Source organism: Heliangelus exortis, chromosome Z, assembly GCF_036169615.1.
Source record: "Heliangelus exortis chromosome Z, bHelExo1.hap1, whole genome shotgun sequence".
NCBI classification, from domain to species: Eukaryota; Metazoa; Chordata; class Aves; order Apodiformes; family Trochilidae; genus Heliangelus; species Heliangelus exortis.
Window position 1 is genome coordinate 28,746,049 of NC_092454.1, and position 20,281 is coordinate 28,766,329.

Below are 20,281 nucleotides of genomic sequence, written 5' to 3' on the forward strand. Positions count from 1 at the left end.
GGGTTTTTGTTGTTGTTTTTTTTTTTTTAATACTTTGTGGCCATTTATTTTTGAGCTGAAGGCCCTCCCTAAAAATTCTTGTAAAAATGGAAAACTACTTAAGAAGGTTGTCTCACAATAAATTTCTTAGAATACCTTAGTTAATGCCAAGTTCTGTTATTCACAGTCTTTTGTTAGTTAATTATTTTATTGCCGATAATAACATACTTTGTTACATGAGAGATACTTCAGTTTAGAAACCCATAACCAACTTCATACATCCACCACTTGAACTTTTGTTGTATGGCTCTTTTGGGCATGTATGTTTGCTGTTGTTCCTGGACATCAGATTGGAGTTTTTGCAGTACATAACTTGGTACATGATCGAGCCTTAGGGATGTTTTATATAGCTTTTTTATATTTTTACAATTCATGCTTCGTTCTTCATATGGACACGGGGACAATAGGAATTTGACAATATGGGACTATCCAGAATATGACAGGGCTTTAGGGATTTGACCATGTGTAGATTCTGATAAATGTGCATCTTTCTAGTTGCATATGTTTAATGCATTTGGTTGTTAATGTCAGCTAAACTCATTCATTCATGCTGAAATATACATAAAAATCCAAATTTTTGTTTTATTTCTGATTTTAAATGTATTACTTGATAACAGGAAATTTAGTCCAACTCTCTTTGAAGCCATTGGGCATTTTTTCTTATGTTATATTCATTGATGGGTTTTCTGTCTAGTCAACTGAAATTACTCTTGAAAGATTTCTATTTCTGTAAAGAATGTTGAAACTATAGCAGATACTATGCTATAGCAGATACAAGTGTTTATGAAAACTTGACTTTAAAAAAATCAAAGAAAGAAAAGACCCAACATAGGTTATTCTTGTCTTTCAATATTTACAGTGAAGACTGGCAAATGTCAGGATCAGGGTCAGTATCGGGAACTGGTTCTGATTCTGAATCAGAGGAAGATAGGGAGAAAAGCACTTGTGAAGAGAGTGAATCTGACTATGAGCCAAAAAACAAGGTCAGAAGCCGGAAACCTCCAAGTAGGTAAGAAATCATGCACTTGGATTCTCTGGTACTACTTCTAATGAGCATTTGAATATTTACTGCTGTTACACATGCAAATTAAAATATTTTCTAAAGCTATGTAAGATATTAATACACTTTCTAGTAAGTATCTTTTCCTGTCTACTGTACTGAAAGGGGACTAATATAGCATTCATAAAATCCGTGTATTTAGAAAGCAATACAGAAGATCTATTGTTGCCTCTGTTGAAATATTACTGGTGTGTTATATCTTACTGTTTTCAAGAATTAACCAAAAAAGTGGGAAAAAGAGTGCAGGACTGAAACAGAGGCAGCTTGATACTTCGGAGGATGAAGAGGAGGATGATGATTATGATAAGAGAGTATCTCGTCGCCTGGCAACAGTTAATGTTAGCTACAAAGAGGCTGAAGAAACCAAGACAGATTCTGATGATTTGCTGGAAGTTTGTGGAGAAGATGTTCCACAAACTGAAGAAGATGAATTTGAAACTATAGAGAAGTTTATGGATAGTCGAGTCGGCCGAAAAGGAGGTATTTTCTTTTGTCAGTGTTTTTAGAACCTGGAGTGTGTTGTGGTGAAGCTTCAGCAGACTCTCTGGGATGTAGGTGCCATTAGGTTTCTGAATAACAATAACTTTAAAGTAACCAAAACCTCTTCTTGTTTTGTCTTTCATATTGATAAGAATGTTCCTTTTTGAAGTCCCCTCTAAGTGTTGTAGAGTAAAATGTAGAAGAATTGTTTGCCTAAGTAGAAAATAAAAATTAAGTGGAAGATAGCCACATATTTTACCGTTACACCACTTTTTGTATAGTCTAGTGATACTTGATCAGTACAAGTTTTATATACAGGAGTGGCGAAAGTATAGATAAGAAAGACTAGATAAGGGAGCTGACTAGTAACCTAAACCCTGAAACGCAGCCTCGTCAAGGCTGAACTACAGAGGTTTTGGTATCGGTTATTTCTGTACAAATTGCACAGTGCAGTGTGTGGAATGACTACAAAATGTACCTAAGATTTCAATGGTGCACCTGCATGTTAACTCTTAAAGGTATTTTTTTAAAAGTTGTAGGTATGTCATATCTCCATCAATAATAGGATGCAGTATTTAACTGTTCTGCTTATGCATTTAAGATTACAGGTTAGAATTCTAATTATAAAAACAAGCACACAAAAAAAAAACCCAACTCCAAACCTTGAGCCCCTTGCTCTTCAGAGTTACCTTCTCTGTTCCATTAGTTGTATTCAATTTACAAAGCTTCTGACCAATCTTAGAACTTAAATTCTTCTCTCAACTTTCTTCTCCCAAGCTGTCCCATATTCTTCTTCAAAGTACAGTGTTACAGAGCCTTTGGGACTAAGCTTGTTACATTCTTTCTGTCCAGATGATTTTGCCACTAGTGCTGTCTTTCACTGTTGTAGCTCTGTTGATTTTTCTGGCCCTTTCATCTTGTTTGGCTCGCTTCCTTATCTGGTGGTCCTTGAAAAATGGGCCTGTTTTCTGCTGCGTGTATGCTTCAGCGGTGATACAGTCTGTACTTAGTTAAAAATTTTCCCAAGTAAGATAATGAAGGCAGAATAAATATTTTTGGGAAGAAATAGATATATAGTACTCCTAGAAGATGTTTACTGGTGTCTTAAGGCTGAGAAAGCACAATGTCAGATACCCCATGCATGCTCAGGAGGTGAGTAATGTTACAGAGAAGATAATAAGCAGTGTTAGTGGAGTATTCCTTGTTGATCACTTTAAAAACTAGAAATGCAAAGAAAATATAAGGTCTTGTAGGTTAGACACAGAAGTTTTGGTTCTTTTTTGACTTTTTGTGTTAACATATCTAAATCATAATTGGTCAAATAAGTGTAATGACATGAGAGCTGTAGCTACTAGTCAAGTTTATGTTCTCTGAAAGTATCACTGATTGTTTTCTACACTATATGTTTTTACTGGCTAACTTAGGCCACAATTAAGGCTTATGGTGTGGTTTCTTTCTCAGCCACAGGTGCTGTGACCACCATCTATGCAGTTGAGGCAGATGGAGACCCAAATGCTGAGTTTGAAAAGTCAAAGGAGCCAGGAGAAATACAGTATCTTATTAAATGGAAAGGTTGGTCACACATCCATAATACTTGGGAAACTGAGGAAACACTGAAGCAACAAAATGTTAAAGGAATGAAGAAACTGGACAACTATAAGAAAAAGGATCAGGAAACAAAACGATGGTGAGTATTTTCATGTAGACTTCCACTATACTTTGTAGCAATGTAGATACTATTTTGTGTTTCTGAGACCTGTTAAATCTTTTTGAGAGAGTAGTTTCAACTGTCTATGCTGCAGAAAGACAACTTCAAAAGCTGAAGCCTTCTTGACCTGTTCCTGCAGGATAATAATCTGAGCTTGCTTTTAGCGTGTGTGTATTACAAATGGAGTTTTAACAAGATGGGCAGTGTTTAAAAATAAACACTTTGATCAGAGTTCTTCAGAGATCCTGCAAAATGTTAGAAATTTCAGGTTACTTTGAAGAATTCAGTTTTCCTGGCTCAAACATGATGTTCAAGCCTGAGAACAAAAACCTGAAGAAATCCATACTTTTTAAAGGCACCTTTTTGGTGTTCAGTTTTACTATGTTTAATATAAGCAATAAATACTAGTGGAATTTTTATCAGCTTATGATAAAGATGCATTCTTACAGAATGAGCCACCCTGAATACTGCTCTGCAAAAATACTTCGTAAAGTGCACTTATAACTGTTGAGAATAAATATTCTAAATTAGCTGCATGATTAGTACCATCTGTAGCATTCTCTATCAGTAATGATGAGGCACATAGGCCAGATGCAAGGATTTTGTTTTAGGAATTTCTAAGTTGTCCCTTCATTGAATGAATCTCTCTAAGCAACATGCTATAGTGCTTCTAGCCAGACCTTTACAGTTGCCAAATTTTCTTAGCTTTAGAATTAAACAGTGTAATAAGTGCAGTAAATTAATTCCCGTTACAGGCTGAAAAATGCTTCTCCCGAAGATGTGGAATATTACAACTGCCAGCAGGAGCTTACAGATGATCTACATAAACAGTATCAGATAGTGGAAAGAATAATTGGTATGTTACACACTTGCAGATAGAAAACAGTGTTGACAAATCTGTGTATTCCTTACTTACATGTTGCAGAAAGTTAACTGACTCTATACTACAAAACAAAACTGTGTAAAGGGAAAAGCTGCCTTGCTGTATGTGCTATGAAGCTAGCTTATGTTCTCTTAATTACCTAAAAACTAATGTTTTCAGGAGATACAGAATTATAATGCTTATCAGATCTCTCTGGTGTATTTCTGCAGCTCATTCAAATCAGAAGTCAGCAGCTGGTTATCCAGACTACTATTGCAAATGGCAAGGTCTACCTTATTCAGAATGTAGCTGGGAAGATGGTGCTCTCATTGCCAAAAAGTTTCAGGCACGCATTGATGAGTACTTTAGCAGAAATCAATCCAAGACCACTCCCTTTAAGGACTGCAAGGTGATTATGTAATTTTGCAATGGTTTTATAATCAGTTGTACTGTGTCTGACTGGGATGGACTTTTCTTAATAGTAGCTGTTGTGGCCCATGTTTTAGATTTGTGGCATTAACACTGTTGATGAGACACTAGTGTTTTGGCTGTTGTTAAACACTGCTTGTTCAGCATCAGGGCCTTCTTTGTTTCTTGAGGTGCCCTCTGCCGTGAGTAGGCTGGGAGTGGGCAAGGGATTGGAAGAAAACACAGGCAGTGCAGCTGACCCTAGCTCACTGAAGAGATATTCTACAGTATTTATTGTCATACTGAGCAGTAAAACTGAGTGGGTTGAGCATGGAGTTCAGAGATGGCTGTTGCTTGGAGATTTGCTGGTCATAGGTCTGCTGGTAATTTAATGTGTGAGTTGCTTTCTGTCATTTGTATGGGATTTTTTGTTGTGGGTTTTTGTTTTGGTTGGTTGGGTTTTCTCCATCACCAAGTAAACTATGAAAAAAGCCATGAGTTTTTCTCACTTTCACCCTTTCATTTTTCTCCCCGTACTGCTGGATTGGAGAATCAAAAAGCAACTGGGAAGCAGCCCAGCCAGGTTCAAACCACCACATCAGATGTGGTAGTAAAATGTGAAAATCTTGTATGAATACAGATATAAGACACATATTATGAAATACTTTTTGATCGTTGTTTAGAATAGTAGGAGTATATTATAAAATACATTAGCTATTAGTATTATATAATATTTTATTACTATTTAATATGTAAAGGTCTAATAACATGATATATTAAAAACTAATAGTATGTAATAATATATATTTCCCTTTATAGATATATATGGAAAATATCACTCCTGCGAGTAGCTCTTTGTAGATACTGGTCCTTTGTGTTCACTGGCATTCAAAGATGGCTTTGTTAAGTATTGTTTATTTGAAAAGTAAACTTTTGAGTGAGTTGTCCCATTGTAAAATTTACATTAGCAGACAAACTAATTTCAACTTTAAAATTGCTTGGTGATTTATGACCTAGTTTTTATTGATGGATAAAGACTACACTTGGTGACCTAGTAGATCCCTGCTGTTTTTTTTTTTTTCTATAAATTGACATTTTGGGGACTTCAGTCAGTAGTGGGACTGATGATCGATTTGCTTTTAACAGGTACTAAAACAGAGGCCAAGGTTTGTTGCACTGAAGAAGCAACCATCTTACATTGGAGGACATGAAGGTTTAGAGTTAAGAGATTATCAGTTAAATGGATTGAATTGGCTTGCTCACTCGTGGTGCAAGTAAGTACAGTCTGAAATGAGTTTTTCTGTTTGTAGATTATAAGCATTTGTAAAACTTTCTTTGTCTGCATTTTTTGAAGCTGGAGGGTTTCATACAGTAATGTCAAAGTAGAGACCTGAGGAGAGCAGTTTTGATCTAGATAGGATCTGAACAGATAGGCCAGTCTCAAAAAAACAGCTATGCTCGGTTGTGCTTTGCTTTAAATTTTCTGTGGGGGTAAGTAATATTTTTAAAAAACAAATAGCCCTGAAACAGTAGAATCAGAAAAGCAGTCTCTTCTGAAAAGTCAACATTAGTTTTATCCTTTTAAAAATTAGACTCATGATGAATACTTGCAAGCTCTTTGTAAATTTCATTAATTTATTTCAAGCATTGAGTGGAAAAGTGGTATTGGAAAATGTTTTAATGGAATAGGAATGGAAATATGCTCTTTCAAAATGTCTAACTGCAAAATGTTGAACTTGTTTGGATAGATGTTATGCTCAAAAGATTATTTTCTTACCCAGTCCTTTCACCTCTCTGTATGCTGCCTAATTTTTTTTTTTTTTTTTTTTTTTTTAGAGGGAATAGCTGTATTCTTGCAGATGAAATGGGTCTGGGTAAAACAATACAAACAATTTCTTTTCTGAACTACCTGTTCCATGAACATCAATTGTATGGGCCTTTCTTGCTTGTCGTGCCACTTTCTACCTTGACATCTTGGCAAAGAGAGATTCAAACTTGGGCTCCTCAAATGAATGCTGTAGTTTACTTGGGTGATATAACTAGCAGAAATATGGTGAGTATTTCTCTTTATCACTGAACATCTTGTAGAGAAATAAAGACTCTTTTCATATTCCTTTCCTCTGCTAATCTTCAATATTTTGCTTAGGACTGAGCAAATACTCTCAGAAGAATGATGTGTCTAAACTGAAAGCTTAGATAATGATCTGATATAAATGTGTGTGAAAGGTTTCCCCCTGCTTAATAGTGAACAGGATTAAGACTTTATTGCTGCATTTGAAATCCAGTTGTCTTTGCTATGTGATTATTTAGGTGGATTTACAAAAAATAAATATGTAACCAGGTCAGTCATGATACTACTTTATTTCCTGAAATGCTGTTGGATTGTTTTCTTAATGTGTTTTCTGAATGTTAGTGATCTTAAGTGTTAAAGTGAAAAATGTTCTGTAAAAATTCTTGGCAGTTTATTCAGGTGTTCAAACAATGGCAGTGTTTGGAGTGCTTAGACAAGTTGGAGGGTCAGTCTTTTTTATGTTACTATATTGTGCTTCTTATTTATGGTTATAGTACTGTATGATTTACATCACTGTATACTTGAATGCACATAGTCAATAGCTTTTCTATTTAGCTTATGAGTTCACTTGATTATTTTTGTAGATTAGAACTCATGAATGGATGCATCCACAGACTAAACGATTAAAATTTAACATACTTCTAACAACATATGAAATCTTGCTGAAGGATAAGGTAATCACACCTCTTCAGGGAGCTAAAAATAATTTATCCAGTGTAGAATCTTTAGACTTGCATGTATTTGGGTTGTCAGTCCTTAAATTTGTGGAGAGTGTTACAGCTTTTGCGTGGCTTAAGTTTTAGGTGGCTTTTTTGTCGGGGGGTAGTTTTAAACATTTTTAGATTATCTGCATGTGTAGTGAGGCTTTCAGCCTTTCTCCATTTCCTTAGGCAGGTAATGCTTCTCTTTTTCCATTTTGCTTTGGGTTCTCATTACTGTAATAATACCCTCTCATCCTCAAGAGCTCAACTTCTTTGCAGACCACCATCAAGGAACTGAAAAAGAACCCAGCCCCTAGCCATAAACATACAGACCTCTGAAATCCCATAGTTTTTCTTTGTTACTGTACATACAGTAGTATGTATACATTTATTAATACTGTCTCCATAGTGTCTCTGCTGTCTCTAATACCACACACAGAGTTATTGTTAATCTTTGTGACAGTACATATGAGTTTTTATAGATAGTCAAGAAGCAGAAAATTTTTACTTCATTTGTTTGAACATGCTGGGAAGAAGAGGTCAATAGCGATCTCTTTTCTGTCATGAAAAAATTAATGCAGGTCATTTTTTTGACCATTTTATCCTTTTAAACTCAATTTATATTTTCTTGGGAAGTTTGCACAACCTTTCATTGAATCTGGCAAATGTGAAAGCCATAATTAGTACTAAAAACATAGCTGTACATATTTTATTAAATTTAAAATTAATTAAAAGATGGTGGGTTTATCTTGGTTATAAAATGTGGGAAATTATGCAATGTGGTTATTTCTATAATGTTTCTCCCCCTCCTCCATTTCTTTTAAGTCATTCCTTGGTGGTCTGAATTGGGCATTCATAGGAGTTGATGAAGCTCATCGTTTAAAAAATGACGATTCTCTTCTGTACAAGACCTTAATAGACTTTAAGTCTAACCATCGTCTTCTTATTACTGGAACCCCTCTGCAAAACTCCCTCAAAGAGCTTTGGTCTTTGTTGCACTTCATCATGCCAGAAAAGTAAGAAATAATTTTTTATTGTTTTTCACATTTGTTTTGGTCAACCTTCTTGTGAAGTAGTTACTTGCAAATCAATAGAGGTAAAGATCATATGGAAAGGTAATGTAAATATTCTATTAAAAGTAGATGTTGTTTGTTTGGGTTTTTTTCATGCTACTGCTGATAAACAATGCTTTAGCAATTGCTACCTTTTTCTGTTTTAAGAGTCCAGAAAAATGGTGGATTGAGGCATGGGTTAAAATCTGGAAAAAAGGCTTCATCTTAGCCTCAGAGGGAAACCCTGGGGAAACAGAATGGAATCTTTCTGGTGTTAGCACTGTTAATGAGAACGAATTTGTACCACGATGCTCAGTATCCTGTAGTTAAGTCAGCAAGGTGGTTTTCCCCAAACAGTTGCCATAAAGTAAAGCTGCTGTATTGACCTTTCTTTTTGCTGAGCTCTATTGATACCTAGGTTAAGTTCCAGCTCATGTGTGAAGCCACATGTTCCTGTCAGACATCTTGTAACTGCCAAGCACCACAGCTCCATTTAGTTTGAGCTATAGCTTGCTATGGATTATGTACTGACTTCTTCAGAATCTTAAAAGCAAAGCCATTGTGGTCTAGTACCTGTTCTTCATTTGATCATAAAGTCTCCTACTCTTTTAGCACAAAGGACAGTTAGGCTTCAGCTAGACCATGCAAGCTGCAAAAAATACATTAAATAATTTCTTGTTCTCTTGCACACCTTCCAGCCATGCCACATGCTGCTTTTTTGTAAGTGTAATAATGAAACTTCTGCAACCATGTATCCTTAGAGGAAAAGTAAATGTTTTGTTTCCACTGCAGAAGGTAAAATTTAGTAGTTATTTTGTAATTATTTTTTTGTAATTATTTTTTTGAGAAATCCCATTCTTCTATTTAGAGGCAAAGCATTTGGAATTTCTTGTGAGATGGAAATTCAGAAATTAGATAAATTTAAACAAGAGTTAGCGGTGAGGAAATCAAAATGTGTATGTGCTTTTGTGGTATATTTATGTGCCTTCTGTGTTCATGTTACTTTATTCTTGAACCTTGCTTCTTCATGTCACTCACAACATGCCAAAAACTTGAGACAATTCTTAATATCTTGAAGGTTTTCCTCTTGGGAAGATTTTGAAGAGGAGCATGGCAAAGGGCGAGAGTATGGTTATGCAAGTCTTCACAAAGAACTTGAGCCATTTCTGCTGAGAAGGGTTAAAAAGGATGTAGAAAAATCTTTACCTGCCAAAGTTGAGCAAATTCTCAGGATGGAAATGAGTGCATTGCAGAAACAATATTACAAGTAAGTAACAACAGTTTTAAATTGTGCAATTTACCGAAGTGTAGTAGATCTTGTAATGCAATTTGATCTTGAAGGGTTTCACAGCAGTAAAATTCAGTGAAGCAAAGGCTCAAGAATTACACCAGTCTAATATCTATTAATGTAACTTCTTTTGTTTGGCATGTTAATACATTATTATAATGTACATAGCGCATTATTTTTGGATCTGCTTTTTTTCTTTAGTTTGTCTGCATTTGGAGTGCATACATCTGTCTTACTTTCACATATGATTGGAAATTACATGTATTTTACATCTTATAGGTGGATTTTAACCAGGAACTACAAAGCTCTCAGTAAAGGTTCAAAAGGCAGTACCTCAGGCTTTTTGAACATCATGATGGAACTTAAGAAGTGCTGTAACCATTGCTACCTCATTAAACCACCAGATGATAACGAATTCTATAATAAACAGGAGGCCTTACAGGTAACTTGACTTTTTAAAAATTATTATTATTATTATTATTATTATTATTGTTGTTGTTATTATTATTGTTGTTATTGTTGTTATTGTTGTTATTGTTGTTATTGTTGTTATTGTTGTTGTTGTTGTTGTTGTTGTTATTATTATTATTATTTTAGCTAAAGTTCTGGCTTACATCTGTAATGTTAATAGAATTTTTAGTGCTCTGGCAGTTTAATAGTTTTTAATAAAGTATATTGATAAAAAGCAGGTTCTCTGGGAAGTGTGCATGCTGGGTTTTTAGGCAAGTGATTTGGTTTTGGTTTTTTTTTAGATGGAATCAAATAATTGACAGACATTTGACTAAACTAAATACATTAAATTTTAATTACAGTCAAAGTAAAAAAGAAATAGTTTGATACAGACTGTGTGTTTCAATACAAAATAAATGAGACCTATTTTAAACTTAAGCAAAATGAAGTGGCTAAGCAGGTAAATGTGAGTGTGACTGGCAATGATACACCAGAAATCCATGTGATAGCAGAAAATGATCTGCAGAATGTTTGAAGCTTTTTTAATGATCAAATACTGTTCCCTGTGTGTGTGCAAACAACCAAAGTGAAAGGAAAGTAGCAGGTGTCAAATTCTCTCTGATTTCATTATTATTATTATTACAAATGGAAACAATTATCATCACTACGAAAAATGGTCCATTCTTCCTTTTTAATTTTTTAAGGTTAGCTTACATTTGTATGGAAACTGTTGAGAAGCGCAGCAACAGATAAAGCTGTTGTCGTTGATACAGTTTATAACAACATAAATGTTTCAAAAGATTGTATTTTTTTTCTTTAAGCCTTCGTGTTGGTAATATAAATACCTTCCAAAAACTACTATGTTGTGCAGTGACAAATAGCCTTCGGCTTTGTGGCATAAATAACAAAAGCACCTAACTCAAAATCTAGCATCCCATAAATTTCTGTGCCAAGCATCTTCACCTAAAGAGACATACTGTTTTCAGTTTCGCATTTGTTTAAATTTCTATCCATTATTCCGACAGAGCGTAGAACGTTTAAAAGAGTGTTTATGAGGGTTACAATGTTACGCACAACAAACAAGATTCCTCCCCCTTTATCTTTTCTGAGAAACTTGATAAGCTGTGTTTAAAACTATTTAGAGGTCTAAGCAGTAGTACTTAATTCCTTTTAAAAAATGGAAAATTAAGAGAAAGTAGTACTGAATTTTTTTTTTTTCAATCATGCTTCTTTGGTTACCAGATTTTTCTTTTTTTACTTGGCAGAAAAGAGCATGGGTCTATATCATAACTGCTTGTATTTTTAAGCTCATGTGTTTACTTCATGTTTTCATGAGGTGTTAAGATGCAAGTTTGAGGCAGGGAAGTGAACAATGCATTTCCTTTAAAAATACCAGTTAGTGGTACTTATTCAGTTAGAATCAACTAAAAATCAGAGTAAACTAGCGTGTCCAGTTAATGCTGCATTCTAGTGAATTTATATGGATACAGAAGTGTTGTCTTATGGTCACATGAATGTGGTGGGTTTTTTGTGTGGGGTGGTTTGGTTTTTTTTTTTGTTAGTTGTAGGAGTTTATATATTTTGTACTTTGTATGTACTTTCTAAGTTCTTAAGGAATGTCAGCATTTGCATTCTTTTGTTCCTTCCCACAGCAGTAGAAAGAAAAACAAACCTTGAATCAATGTTTAAACAACTGCAGTGTGTATTAGTTTAGATTAACTTAATTTGTAATGTCTTGATTTTTGTAGCATTTAATACGTAGCAGTGGGAAACTAATCCTTCTTGACAAGCTACTAATTCGTCTGAGAGAACGTGGCAACAGAGTTCTGATTTTCTCACAGATGGTGAGGATGCTGGACATCCTAGCAGAATATCTGAAGTATCGTCAGTTTCCCTTTCAGGTAAAGTTTGGCAGCAGTAACCACCATGGTCCCCCATGGCTGCAGATCCACATCCTGTCCCACCATGATCCTTCACAGGCTGTGGATCCCCACATCTGCCGCACCATGGTCCTTCAGGGACTCCTCCACAGTGTTCTTCCATGGGTACAGGGGGGACAGCTTGCTATCTCACTACAGGCTGCAGGGCAATCTCTGCTCAGGCACCTCCTCTCCCTTCTTTCTCACCAACCTTGGTCCAGTATTGCTATCACCTTCCCCTCTTCTCTGCTCTCAGGTCTTTTTGCAGTTTGTTTTTTTTTTTCTTTTCTGAATCTGTTATTCACAGAGGTGCATCCAGCTTCCCTAATCTTGGCTTTGGCCAGAATGGAGCTGGGGGAGCTTCCAGCAGCTTCTTACAGGAGCCTCCCACCCCCCTACTCCCACCCCACTCTGCCCCCCTGCAAAACCCCGCCACCAAAACATCTGCTTCTGCTGTCGTCACCTGAGCAGGGAAGTTAAACAAGATGACCTCCAGAGGTCCCTTCTAACCTTAACTGTTGTATGAATATATGATCTTTACTACTTTTCTCAACAAAACATATATGAAAAAATGTTCTATAAAGACTGACAATTGCTCTGTGCTACATTGTATTTCGAAGTTAAACTGATGAACTGAAAAATCACAATATTTTTCTTCTTCACATAACACTTTTGGCAGTTGAGAATTCAAGTTGCTCCGATTTTTAATATTGTACAAGAATTACTTTTTAACTGTACCATTCAATATCTTTAGAGACTTGATGGATCAATTAAAGGAGAATTGAGAAAACAAGCACTGGATCATTTTAATGCAGAGGGATCAGAGGTATGGTATTTTTTCCTATGGAATTACTTTATTTTAAAAAAAATCATGAAAAGCATCGCACAAAAATGAAGGCTGAGAAAAGTGAAGAATGCATCAGTAAGTTTGAAAAGCCATTATTGTTGCCTAGACTATAAAGCTTCCAACTGCTGGGTTTTTTAATCTAAGAGTTGGTTAATTAGAAAACATGTAACTTGGGCAAATGTTATTTAAGGAGCTATAATTTTTTTCCTAGTGCTGTTTGCCAAAGTTCTAATTACTTTGTCAAAGTAAAATTACTACACAAGTAATTACTTACTACAGAAATTTAACTTTAGCCTTGTTGCTGTGTAGTACTTAACAATGTAACAATGTAACAATGTTTACAAGAACTTGTATTGAACTTGCACAAGCAGTTAGCATCAAAAGCATCCTTTGTTGCACAAGCAGTTAGCATCAAAAGCATCCTTTGGTAAAAGGTAGAATTAACTTGTGCATATCCTTGCATCAACTACCATCTTTAATTGTTTCAAATGTGGCTTCTGTTATTATTTGTTGCCACTCCTTACTTGTCCTGGAAGAAACAGCAAAGACTTAGCACTTTCTTTGTGAGCAATCTGTGTCTGTTACAGATTCTTTCTTGTGAGTTACAAGATTTGTAGTTTACTTAACATTCCTAATATGCATGCCATTCCATAACTCTGATCAGCTTAAATCTTTTTGTCTTGCCCTTGCAGGTTTGGGGGAGGGGAGGTTGCTTTGATTTTGTTGTTTGCTGATTTTTTTTTTATTTAAGTAATTGAAGTATAGCATAGCGTTTATCAGTTTCTGCTGCAATGAAGGGAGAATGACTTAAATCATAGACATAAACTTCAGATATTTATTTATACAGGAATTAATCCTGTTGAAAATTTCTGGCACAAACACTGTTGCCATTTTCTGAAATCTTTTTTGAGATAAAGAGGAACTTGAACTTCATACATTTCCAAAATGGAGGCAAACTGTATTTGTGCAGCAACAAAATGTTACTCTCAGTTTTGTTTTTTATTTCTTCCCTAAAAATTCAGAACATTCTGTACGGTTTTGCCACTACTTAGCCAAGGTCGACATGGAAATTTCTAACACAGTTGTCAGGGCTGTTTCATGACTGGAGTGGTTTGATGTTATCCTGCAATTGTACTGAAAAAATGGATTATTTTTCTAACCTGTTTTACTTTATCTCAAATTTCATGTGTTGTTTTTTTTTTTCTTTTTACAGCAGTCCTTCAGGGTTGTCTCTGAATTACTAATTGTGTATCGTCTGTAGGCTTTTTCACCTCACTGGTTATTCCATGTCATCCTGTTCATAAACATGTTGAACAGCATTGAACCTGGCAGAAGACTTCTGCTTCTGGTCTCTTAGCCTGTAGATTTCAGGGTGTTACCTTCTTAGGCATGGCTGCTTAATCTTAAGGGCTTGGGGCATGGGATGAGAGGCTTTACAGTAGGGATTTTGTGCTTTTGGCCTTTGTTTGAGATTTTTTGGCTGGTAATCATCTTCTTGGATGCTGCTTCCTTGAAACTGTTGAGAAGTCAGCATTTACTTAGGAAAGAAATTTCTATCAATATTTGCTTATATTTAAAGTAGCTTTAACTATAGAATAATTATGGAATTGGTAGTGTATGATTTTAGTAGTCTGTGTACAGAGTGCATAAGCAAGTCTCATATTGCTTTGATGATATTACAATTACTGTATATAAAACTGTTTCATGTGTTATGATTTCAGGACTTCTGCTTTTTACTGTCTACAAGAGCTGGAGGCTTAGGTATCAACTTGGCATCAGCTGACACTGTAGTTATATTTGATTCTGACTGGAATCCACAGAATGATCTACAAGCACAGGCTAGAGCGCATAGAATTGGGCAGAAGAAGCAGGTATGGACATTGAGCTTTAAGCTCCAAAGCTGAAGGAGCATTCTGCACCATGCTCCTGTCTGCACCATGCAGTTTTCTTATGTTTTTAAGAATAACTAATACTCACTGCATAGATCAGAAAATGTTAGTAATGCTCATTTAATTTTTTAGAATATCTCTACACAGAGAAGTAGGATGTCAGCTGTGGTATGTGGTTGGGACAGGGGAAAGGTTGTGGGCTTGTGTTTCCCATGTTCAATGCCATCAAGAAAATAACTACTACATCAGGCATATCCCTCTTGCCTAAGTTTTTTCTTAGTTCTCTTCAGGTTTCTCTTTTTCAGAAGATGTAGAGCAGTAATGCCAAATGTACCAGTTTTGGCTGTGGCAATGCTTGTGGCAAATCAATATTTAAAAAAGACAGGTCTGAGAGTTCTAACAAATTCTGGTTGCTCAAAATTCTTCTGTAAAAACAGTGGTAACATGATGGAGCTGTTTCATATTTGAAACCAGTCAATAAATTCAGAAGCTGTGAAGACTGAAATCTATCCTTCTTGTTCCTTACTTTGTAAAAAATACGTATAGGTTAATATTTATCGGCTGGTCACAAAAGGATCAGTAGAAGAAGATATTCTAGAACGAGCCAAGAAGAAGATGGTGCTGGATCATTTAGTAATTCAGAGAATGGACACTACAGGGAAAACCATACTACATACAGGCTCTACTCCTTCAAGGTATATTTCTGTTTATTTACAGATCAATTTACCTTTAATTATATTTGACAAGTAAGTAAAAGTATGTTACTTTAATTCGATAATAAAAGGCAAAATGAGGTTAAGTAAAAATGCAAAATATATTGTCTTTGTGGGCTTTTTTTTTGCATAATAAATATATATATATTATTTACTTGTAAAAAGAATGCTTAGTTTGGTCATGATTGCATAGAACTTAGGCAAGTTACTAAGGTAATATAGCTTTTAATTTTACACATCCTTTATTTCAGCTCAACACCTTTTAATAAGGAAGAGTTATCAGCAATTTTGAAGTTTGGTGCTGAGGAACTTTTTAAAGAACCTGAAGGAGAAGAACAGGAGCCCCAAGTAAGCGGTGTTTCTGGAGCAGATAGATGAATCAACTGACAGGATGTATGAATTATTGCATTGTAATCTAAAACTTCTTTTTTTAGGAAATGGATATAGACGAAATCTTGAAGAGGGCTGAAACTCGGGAAAATGAACCAGGTCCATTAACTGTAGGAGATGAGTTGCTTTCACAGTTCAAGGTATTGCTCTGTTCCCTCCCTCCTGCTATAACTGTACTTTCCTTTATAAACTGTGCTGGTTTTCTTCAAAGTACCTATCCATATCTTCATTCTTACAAAGCAGATGTGTCAGTAAGTCAGCTCTGTGTTTCTTTATAATAAAATGTCTGCCATCAGTATAAACATTTAAAAATACATTGTGTATTTTGCTAGTAAAATAAGATACCTATGAATGACTGTGTTGATAATTAGAATTCTAGTCAGAATATGGAACAAAATGCATTTGTTCTAAAGCAGCTGTGATATCATTGAGTAGAAAATAACGAAGTTTGCCTTTTCTAGAAACATCTTTTAGCTCTGAAGTAAATTTGAATGCCTAGTATTTTAAGTGTTTTAATATATAATTTGGGTGCAAAAAAAAAAAATTACAGGATGATATATTTCCTTAGATCAGCAGATCATTGGATAGTTCTCCCATGTATTGATCATTTGAAACATAGTTTGAGTTCTACAGTGTATTTAAGATTAGATTTATATTGTTACAGTTTTGCATTAAGTCAGTCATTCAGTTGTCTTTAGCACTATTTTGAAGGAACAGCAATTGCTGTACAGCTATTGAGGGGGTATTTGATTATGCATTTGTATCAGTAAATTTTTAAACGAAGAAAGATTCTCATCTTTTCTTAGTTCTTTTCAATGCCATGTTGCATAGAGTCTGTCTCTTTTTATAAATTAATGAAAGTACTTTTATTGGAGAGAATGTTTCATGAAGCATTTTTTATGCATGAACTTAATATATATTATATATACCTACATATGTGTGTGTAAAAGTCATATACAACACATTAAAATGCACTATATATAACTTTGTTTTCCTAAAATACTAGTTGCTCAGTCTTTTTCAAATAAAGTTATAAATGTATTGATTTGATGAGAATACATATATTTCTTTACTCAAGGTGGCCAACTTTGCCAATATTGATGAAGATGATATTGAATTGGAACCAGAAAGAAATTCAAGAAATTGGGAAGAAATCATCCCAGAAGTCCAGCGGCGAAGAATAGAAGAGGAGGAAAGACAAAAAGAACTTGAAGAAATATACATGCTCCCAAGGATGAGAAACTGTGCAAAACAGGTGTCTCCTGATTCTGTCTGACTTGTAGTGCTTTCGTGTTGTTGTTTGTTCAGTTTCTTTGTTGCAGGTTGTTAGGTTTTGAATTTTGGGTTGTTTTCAAAACCTTCTTTGAACACGAATTTTTGACAGGCTAGGTCAAGCTTTAGCTATGTTTTTTAGTGACATAGTTTTGTACTGCTTATTCTGAAATTTCAGATCAGCTTTAATGGAAATGAAGGGAGGCGCAGTAGGAGCAGAAGATACTCTGGTTCTGATAGTGACTCCGTCTCAGAAAGAAAACGGCCCAAAAAACGTGGAAGACCACGTACTATTCCTCGAGAAAATATTAAAGGATTTAGTGATGCAGAAATCAGGAGGTAAGATCTGAGAGAACATGCATGGTTAAAGGCACAAGATGATCATGATGTTTTTGCTATTTTTGTTTACTATTATTAAAATTGAAAGTGCAGAAGGCAATGGTTTTTTTCCTGAATTTGATTTTTTTTTCATTCTTAGGCATGTAATGTTCTGCTTTGTGGTGCTTACATAGTGAGCTGTCATGGCAAGAATCTGAAACCCTATTAATGTGGCATAAAACCAGGCTTGAAAAATATTCTTGTTTGTTTTAAATTTTAAAATTTCAGCAAGTCATGGAGACAGTGATTTCTAAAAACAGTTGTTACTGTAGATGAGTTTTTCTTTTAACATGCAAAATAATCTGTTTAACTATATATAAAAACTGCAGCGCTGAAATAATATGTAAATATTTTCGTATTTATGTAGTGCTGCTCATGAAATTTAAGTAAGCATGTTTCTCTAAAATGCTGTAAAGCTTTCAGTATATTTTTGGTTGGAGAAATAACTTCAGTTTCTTCTTCCATTTCATATAACAACATAGTGAATTGGTACTTTTTCCAAGAATATTCTTGTTCTTGCACTAAAAATTTGGTGGTTTGATTGTGAAGGAAATTGTCTTCTGTTTAAATTATTTTATTTATTTATTTTTACTTCCTTTCTATCCCACGTATCTCCATTTTTTTCCCATCGCTTACACATTCCTACAGAGTATTTTTCATGTCATAATTTCTAAAATCTTCAAATGACCCCTTGAAGATTCCTTTCTCTTCTATATAAGGCATAAAATAATTCTGAAATCTTTACTTACAGTAAATCTACATTAAATTTTGATGATGACACATCCAGATGTCGAGTCTACTCCTTGAGAGATTAATAAAAGCAGTTTTTGAAATAAGATCTATCTTCTATTGTTTTATTTGCATCTGTCCTTAAACAAGTAAAACTGTGATGTTTTTATTATTTGAATACACTAAGCTGCCATACTCTATTTCATTTTTCCCTGGTCTACATCTGGCATTATACTAGGATGGGTAATTGATTTTAAAATTGGATAAATACAGTGTATTTATTTAAGCATATACTTAATAATTGTTATTTGTTATTAGGTTTATCAAGAGTTACAAGAAATTTGGTGGCCCTCTTGAAAGGTAAACTTGTTTGATTATTATTTGTGTAGGAACTCGGAACCTTATTTTCATAAAAATTAGAACAATAAATCAAGAATCCTCAGACAGAAGAGAAAACACAGTGTGTAGTCTTTTGCATTGATTAGACTAAGCTTTCTTTTGCCTTGACATGACTTTAGCTTAATATCTTTCCTTTCTTCCTGTATGGTATGTATGCAAAAAGCCATACAATAAATCTTTCAGTTTGCAGGACTAATTAGCCTGTACTCTACCAGCTGATTTTTTAAGTCTTTTGTGATAATCATTCAGTTGTCTTGTTTGATAGCCTGTTGAAAGCATATCAGTTTATCCACTGTCAGAGTTAGTTTTGCATTTTACTTTTTTTCAGATATAATTTTTAAGCTTGATGTATTATTCTATATTTTAAGAACTTCCCATCTTTATTTCCTTACTTTCCTTAAGAGTAAGTCCATATGAGCATATTATGTATAATAGTTCTTTAAAGAGGTATACAGTACTGTAACTGAAAACTGGAGGGTTAGGGTCCTTTATACTTTTTGTATAGTCCTCTGATACCTGAATCACTTTTTGTTTCTTGGATCAGAATTGTACACGGTATAGCAAGTGCAGGTGAGTGAAAAATTACGTGGTCATTTCCCTAGTTTCAGAAATCTGAAGGAGTCATTCATTCACACGGTTATAAGGTTTCAGAGTTGTAAAAATGTGTATTTTATTACAGGTTAGATGCTGTAGCTAGAGATGCTGAGCTAGTTGATAAATCAGAGACAGATCTTAGACGTTTGGGAGAGCTTGTACATAATGGATGCATTAAAGCTTTAAAGGACAATTCATCTGGACAAGAAAGAGCAGGTACAATGTATTCTGGGGTCATGGGTGCAATAAAAGTGTTTAAAAGTCTGAATTTTGTAGTCTGATCATAACAGAAAAGAGTTTTGCTGGGCAAAACTATAAATGAAAATGTTGATGTCCTGGGTGATTTTAAAAAAGGGGTTATAGTAAGATGACTTCTTGGTCCCTTCCGGTGTGTGAATTGTCGTTGGAGAATGCAGTATGTTTTGCTTTATTGTGAAATGTAGAACTAATGTTATTATCTGTAGAACCTTCTGGAAATTCAAGCATTTGCTTAAGAAAAGTTAATTTGGTATGATTGAAAGTTTGCTGCTACACTATCAGTCTTGTTTTTGTTACGTTTTTCTGTATGATATTCATAAAGATAAATATTTTGATAGTTTGGTCATTGATTTTTAGGAGGTAGACTTGGGAAAGTTAAAGGCCCAACATTCCGAATCTCAGGAGTGCAGGTAAATGCAAAGCTGGTCATCTCTCATGAAGAAGAGTTGGCACCATTGCACAAATCCATTCCTTCAGATCCAGAAGAAAGAAAAAGGTACTGGGGGTTTTTTTGGTGGTATTTGGTTTGATTTGCTTTGGTTGTGGGTTTTTTGTTCGGTTTATTTTGGTTTTTTGTTTGTTTGTTTTCTAAGGGAAATAGTAATGTAGAATTTTTTTCAGATTTTATTAGCTTTTTCAAACAACTTTGACTAAAGCACACTGTGACATTCCTGTCCCTCTGTTCCAGGTATCCTGCTGCACATCTTATTCTTTCTTCCCTTGCCATAGAAGCCAGCACCAGCTTTGGCTTCTCAGTTATATTCACAAGGGATT

General features: G+C 34.7%; 2 protein-coding genes and 1 long non-coding RNA gene across 6 annotated transcripts in view; 1 reads left to right on the forward strand and 2 right to left on the reverse strand.

Moving 5' to 3' along the window:
* The window catches only part of PAM (peptidylglycine alpha-amidating monooxygenase), a 457,165-nt gene that overhangs the window by 360,134 nt on the left and 76,750 nt on the right, over positions 1-20,281 (reverse strand). The window lies entirely within an intron of this gene.
* LOC139789595 (uncharacterized) overlaps positions 1-20,281 on the reverse strand; it is a 150,717-nt gene that overhangs the window by 69,371 nt on the left and 61,065 nt on the right. The gene's annotated exons all lie outside the window — the stretch shown is intronic.
* The window catches only part of CHD1 (chromodomain helicase DNA binding protein 1), a 55,906-nt gene that overhangs the window by 14,968 nt on the left and 20,657 nt on the right, over positions 1-20,281 (forward strand). For all 4 annotated transcript variants that reach the window (XM_071731238.1, XM_071731242.1, XM_071731240.1 and 1 more), the window contains 22 exons: positions 899-1,048; positions 1,314-1,579; positions 3,041-3,266; positions 4,043-4,143; positions 4,380-4,558; positions 5,704-5,831; positions 6,394-6,610; positions 7,213-7,302; positions 8,155-8,345; positions 9,460-9,648; positions 9,949-10,111; positions 11,868-12,020; positions 12,793-12,864; positions 14,607-14,756; positions 15,321-15,469; positions 15,739-15,835; positions 15,922-16,017; positions 16,956-17,132; positions 17,328-17,488; positions 18,575-18,616; positions 19,335-19,465; positions 19,865-20,003. In XM_071731238.1, coding sequence (XP_071587339.1) covers positions 899-1,048; positions 1,314-1,579; positions 3,041-3,266; positions 4,043-4,143; positions 4,380-4,558; positions 5,704-5,831; positions 6,394-6,610; positions 7,213-7,302; positions 8,155-8,345; positions 9,460-9,648; positions 9,949-10,111; positions 11,868-12,020; positions 12,793-12,864; positions 14,607-14,756; positions 15,321-15,469; positions 15,739-15,835; positions 15,922-16,017; positions 16,956-17,132; positions 17,328-17,488; positions 18,575-18,616; positions 19,335-19,465; positions 19,865-20,003 — 3,267 coding nt within the window. The remainder of the gene's footprint in view (positions 1-898; positions 1,049-1,313; positions 1,580-3,040; positions 3,267-4,042; positions 4,144-4,379; positions 4,559-5,703; positions 5,832-6,393; positions 6,611-7,212; positions 7,303-8,154; positions 8,346-9,459; positions 9,649-9,948; positions 10,112-11,867; positions 12,021-12,792; positions 12,865-14,606; positions 14,757-15,320; positions 15,470-15,738; positions 15,836-15,921; positions 16,018-16,955; positions 17,133-17,327; positions 17,489-18,574; positions 18,617-19,334; positions 19,466-19,864; positions 20,004-20,281) is intronic.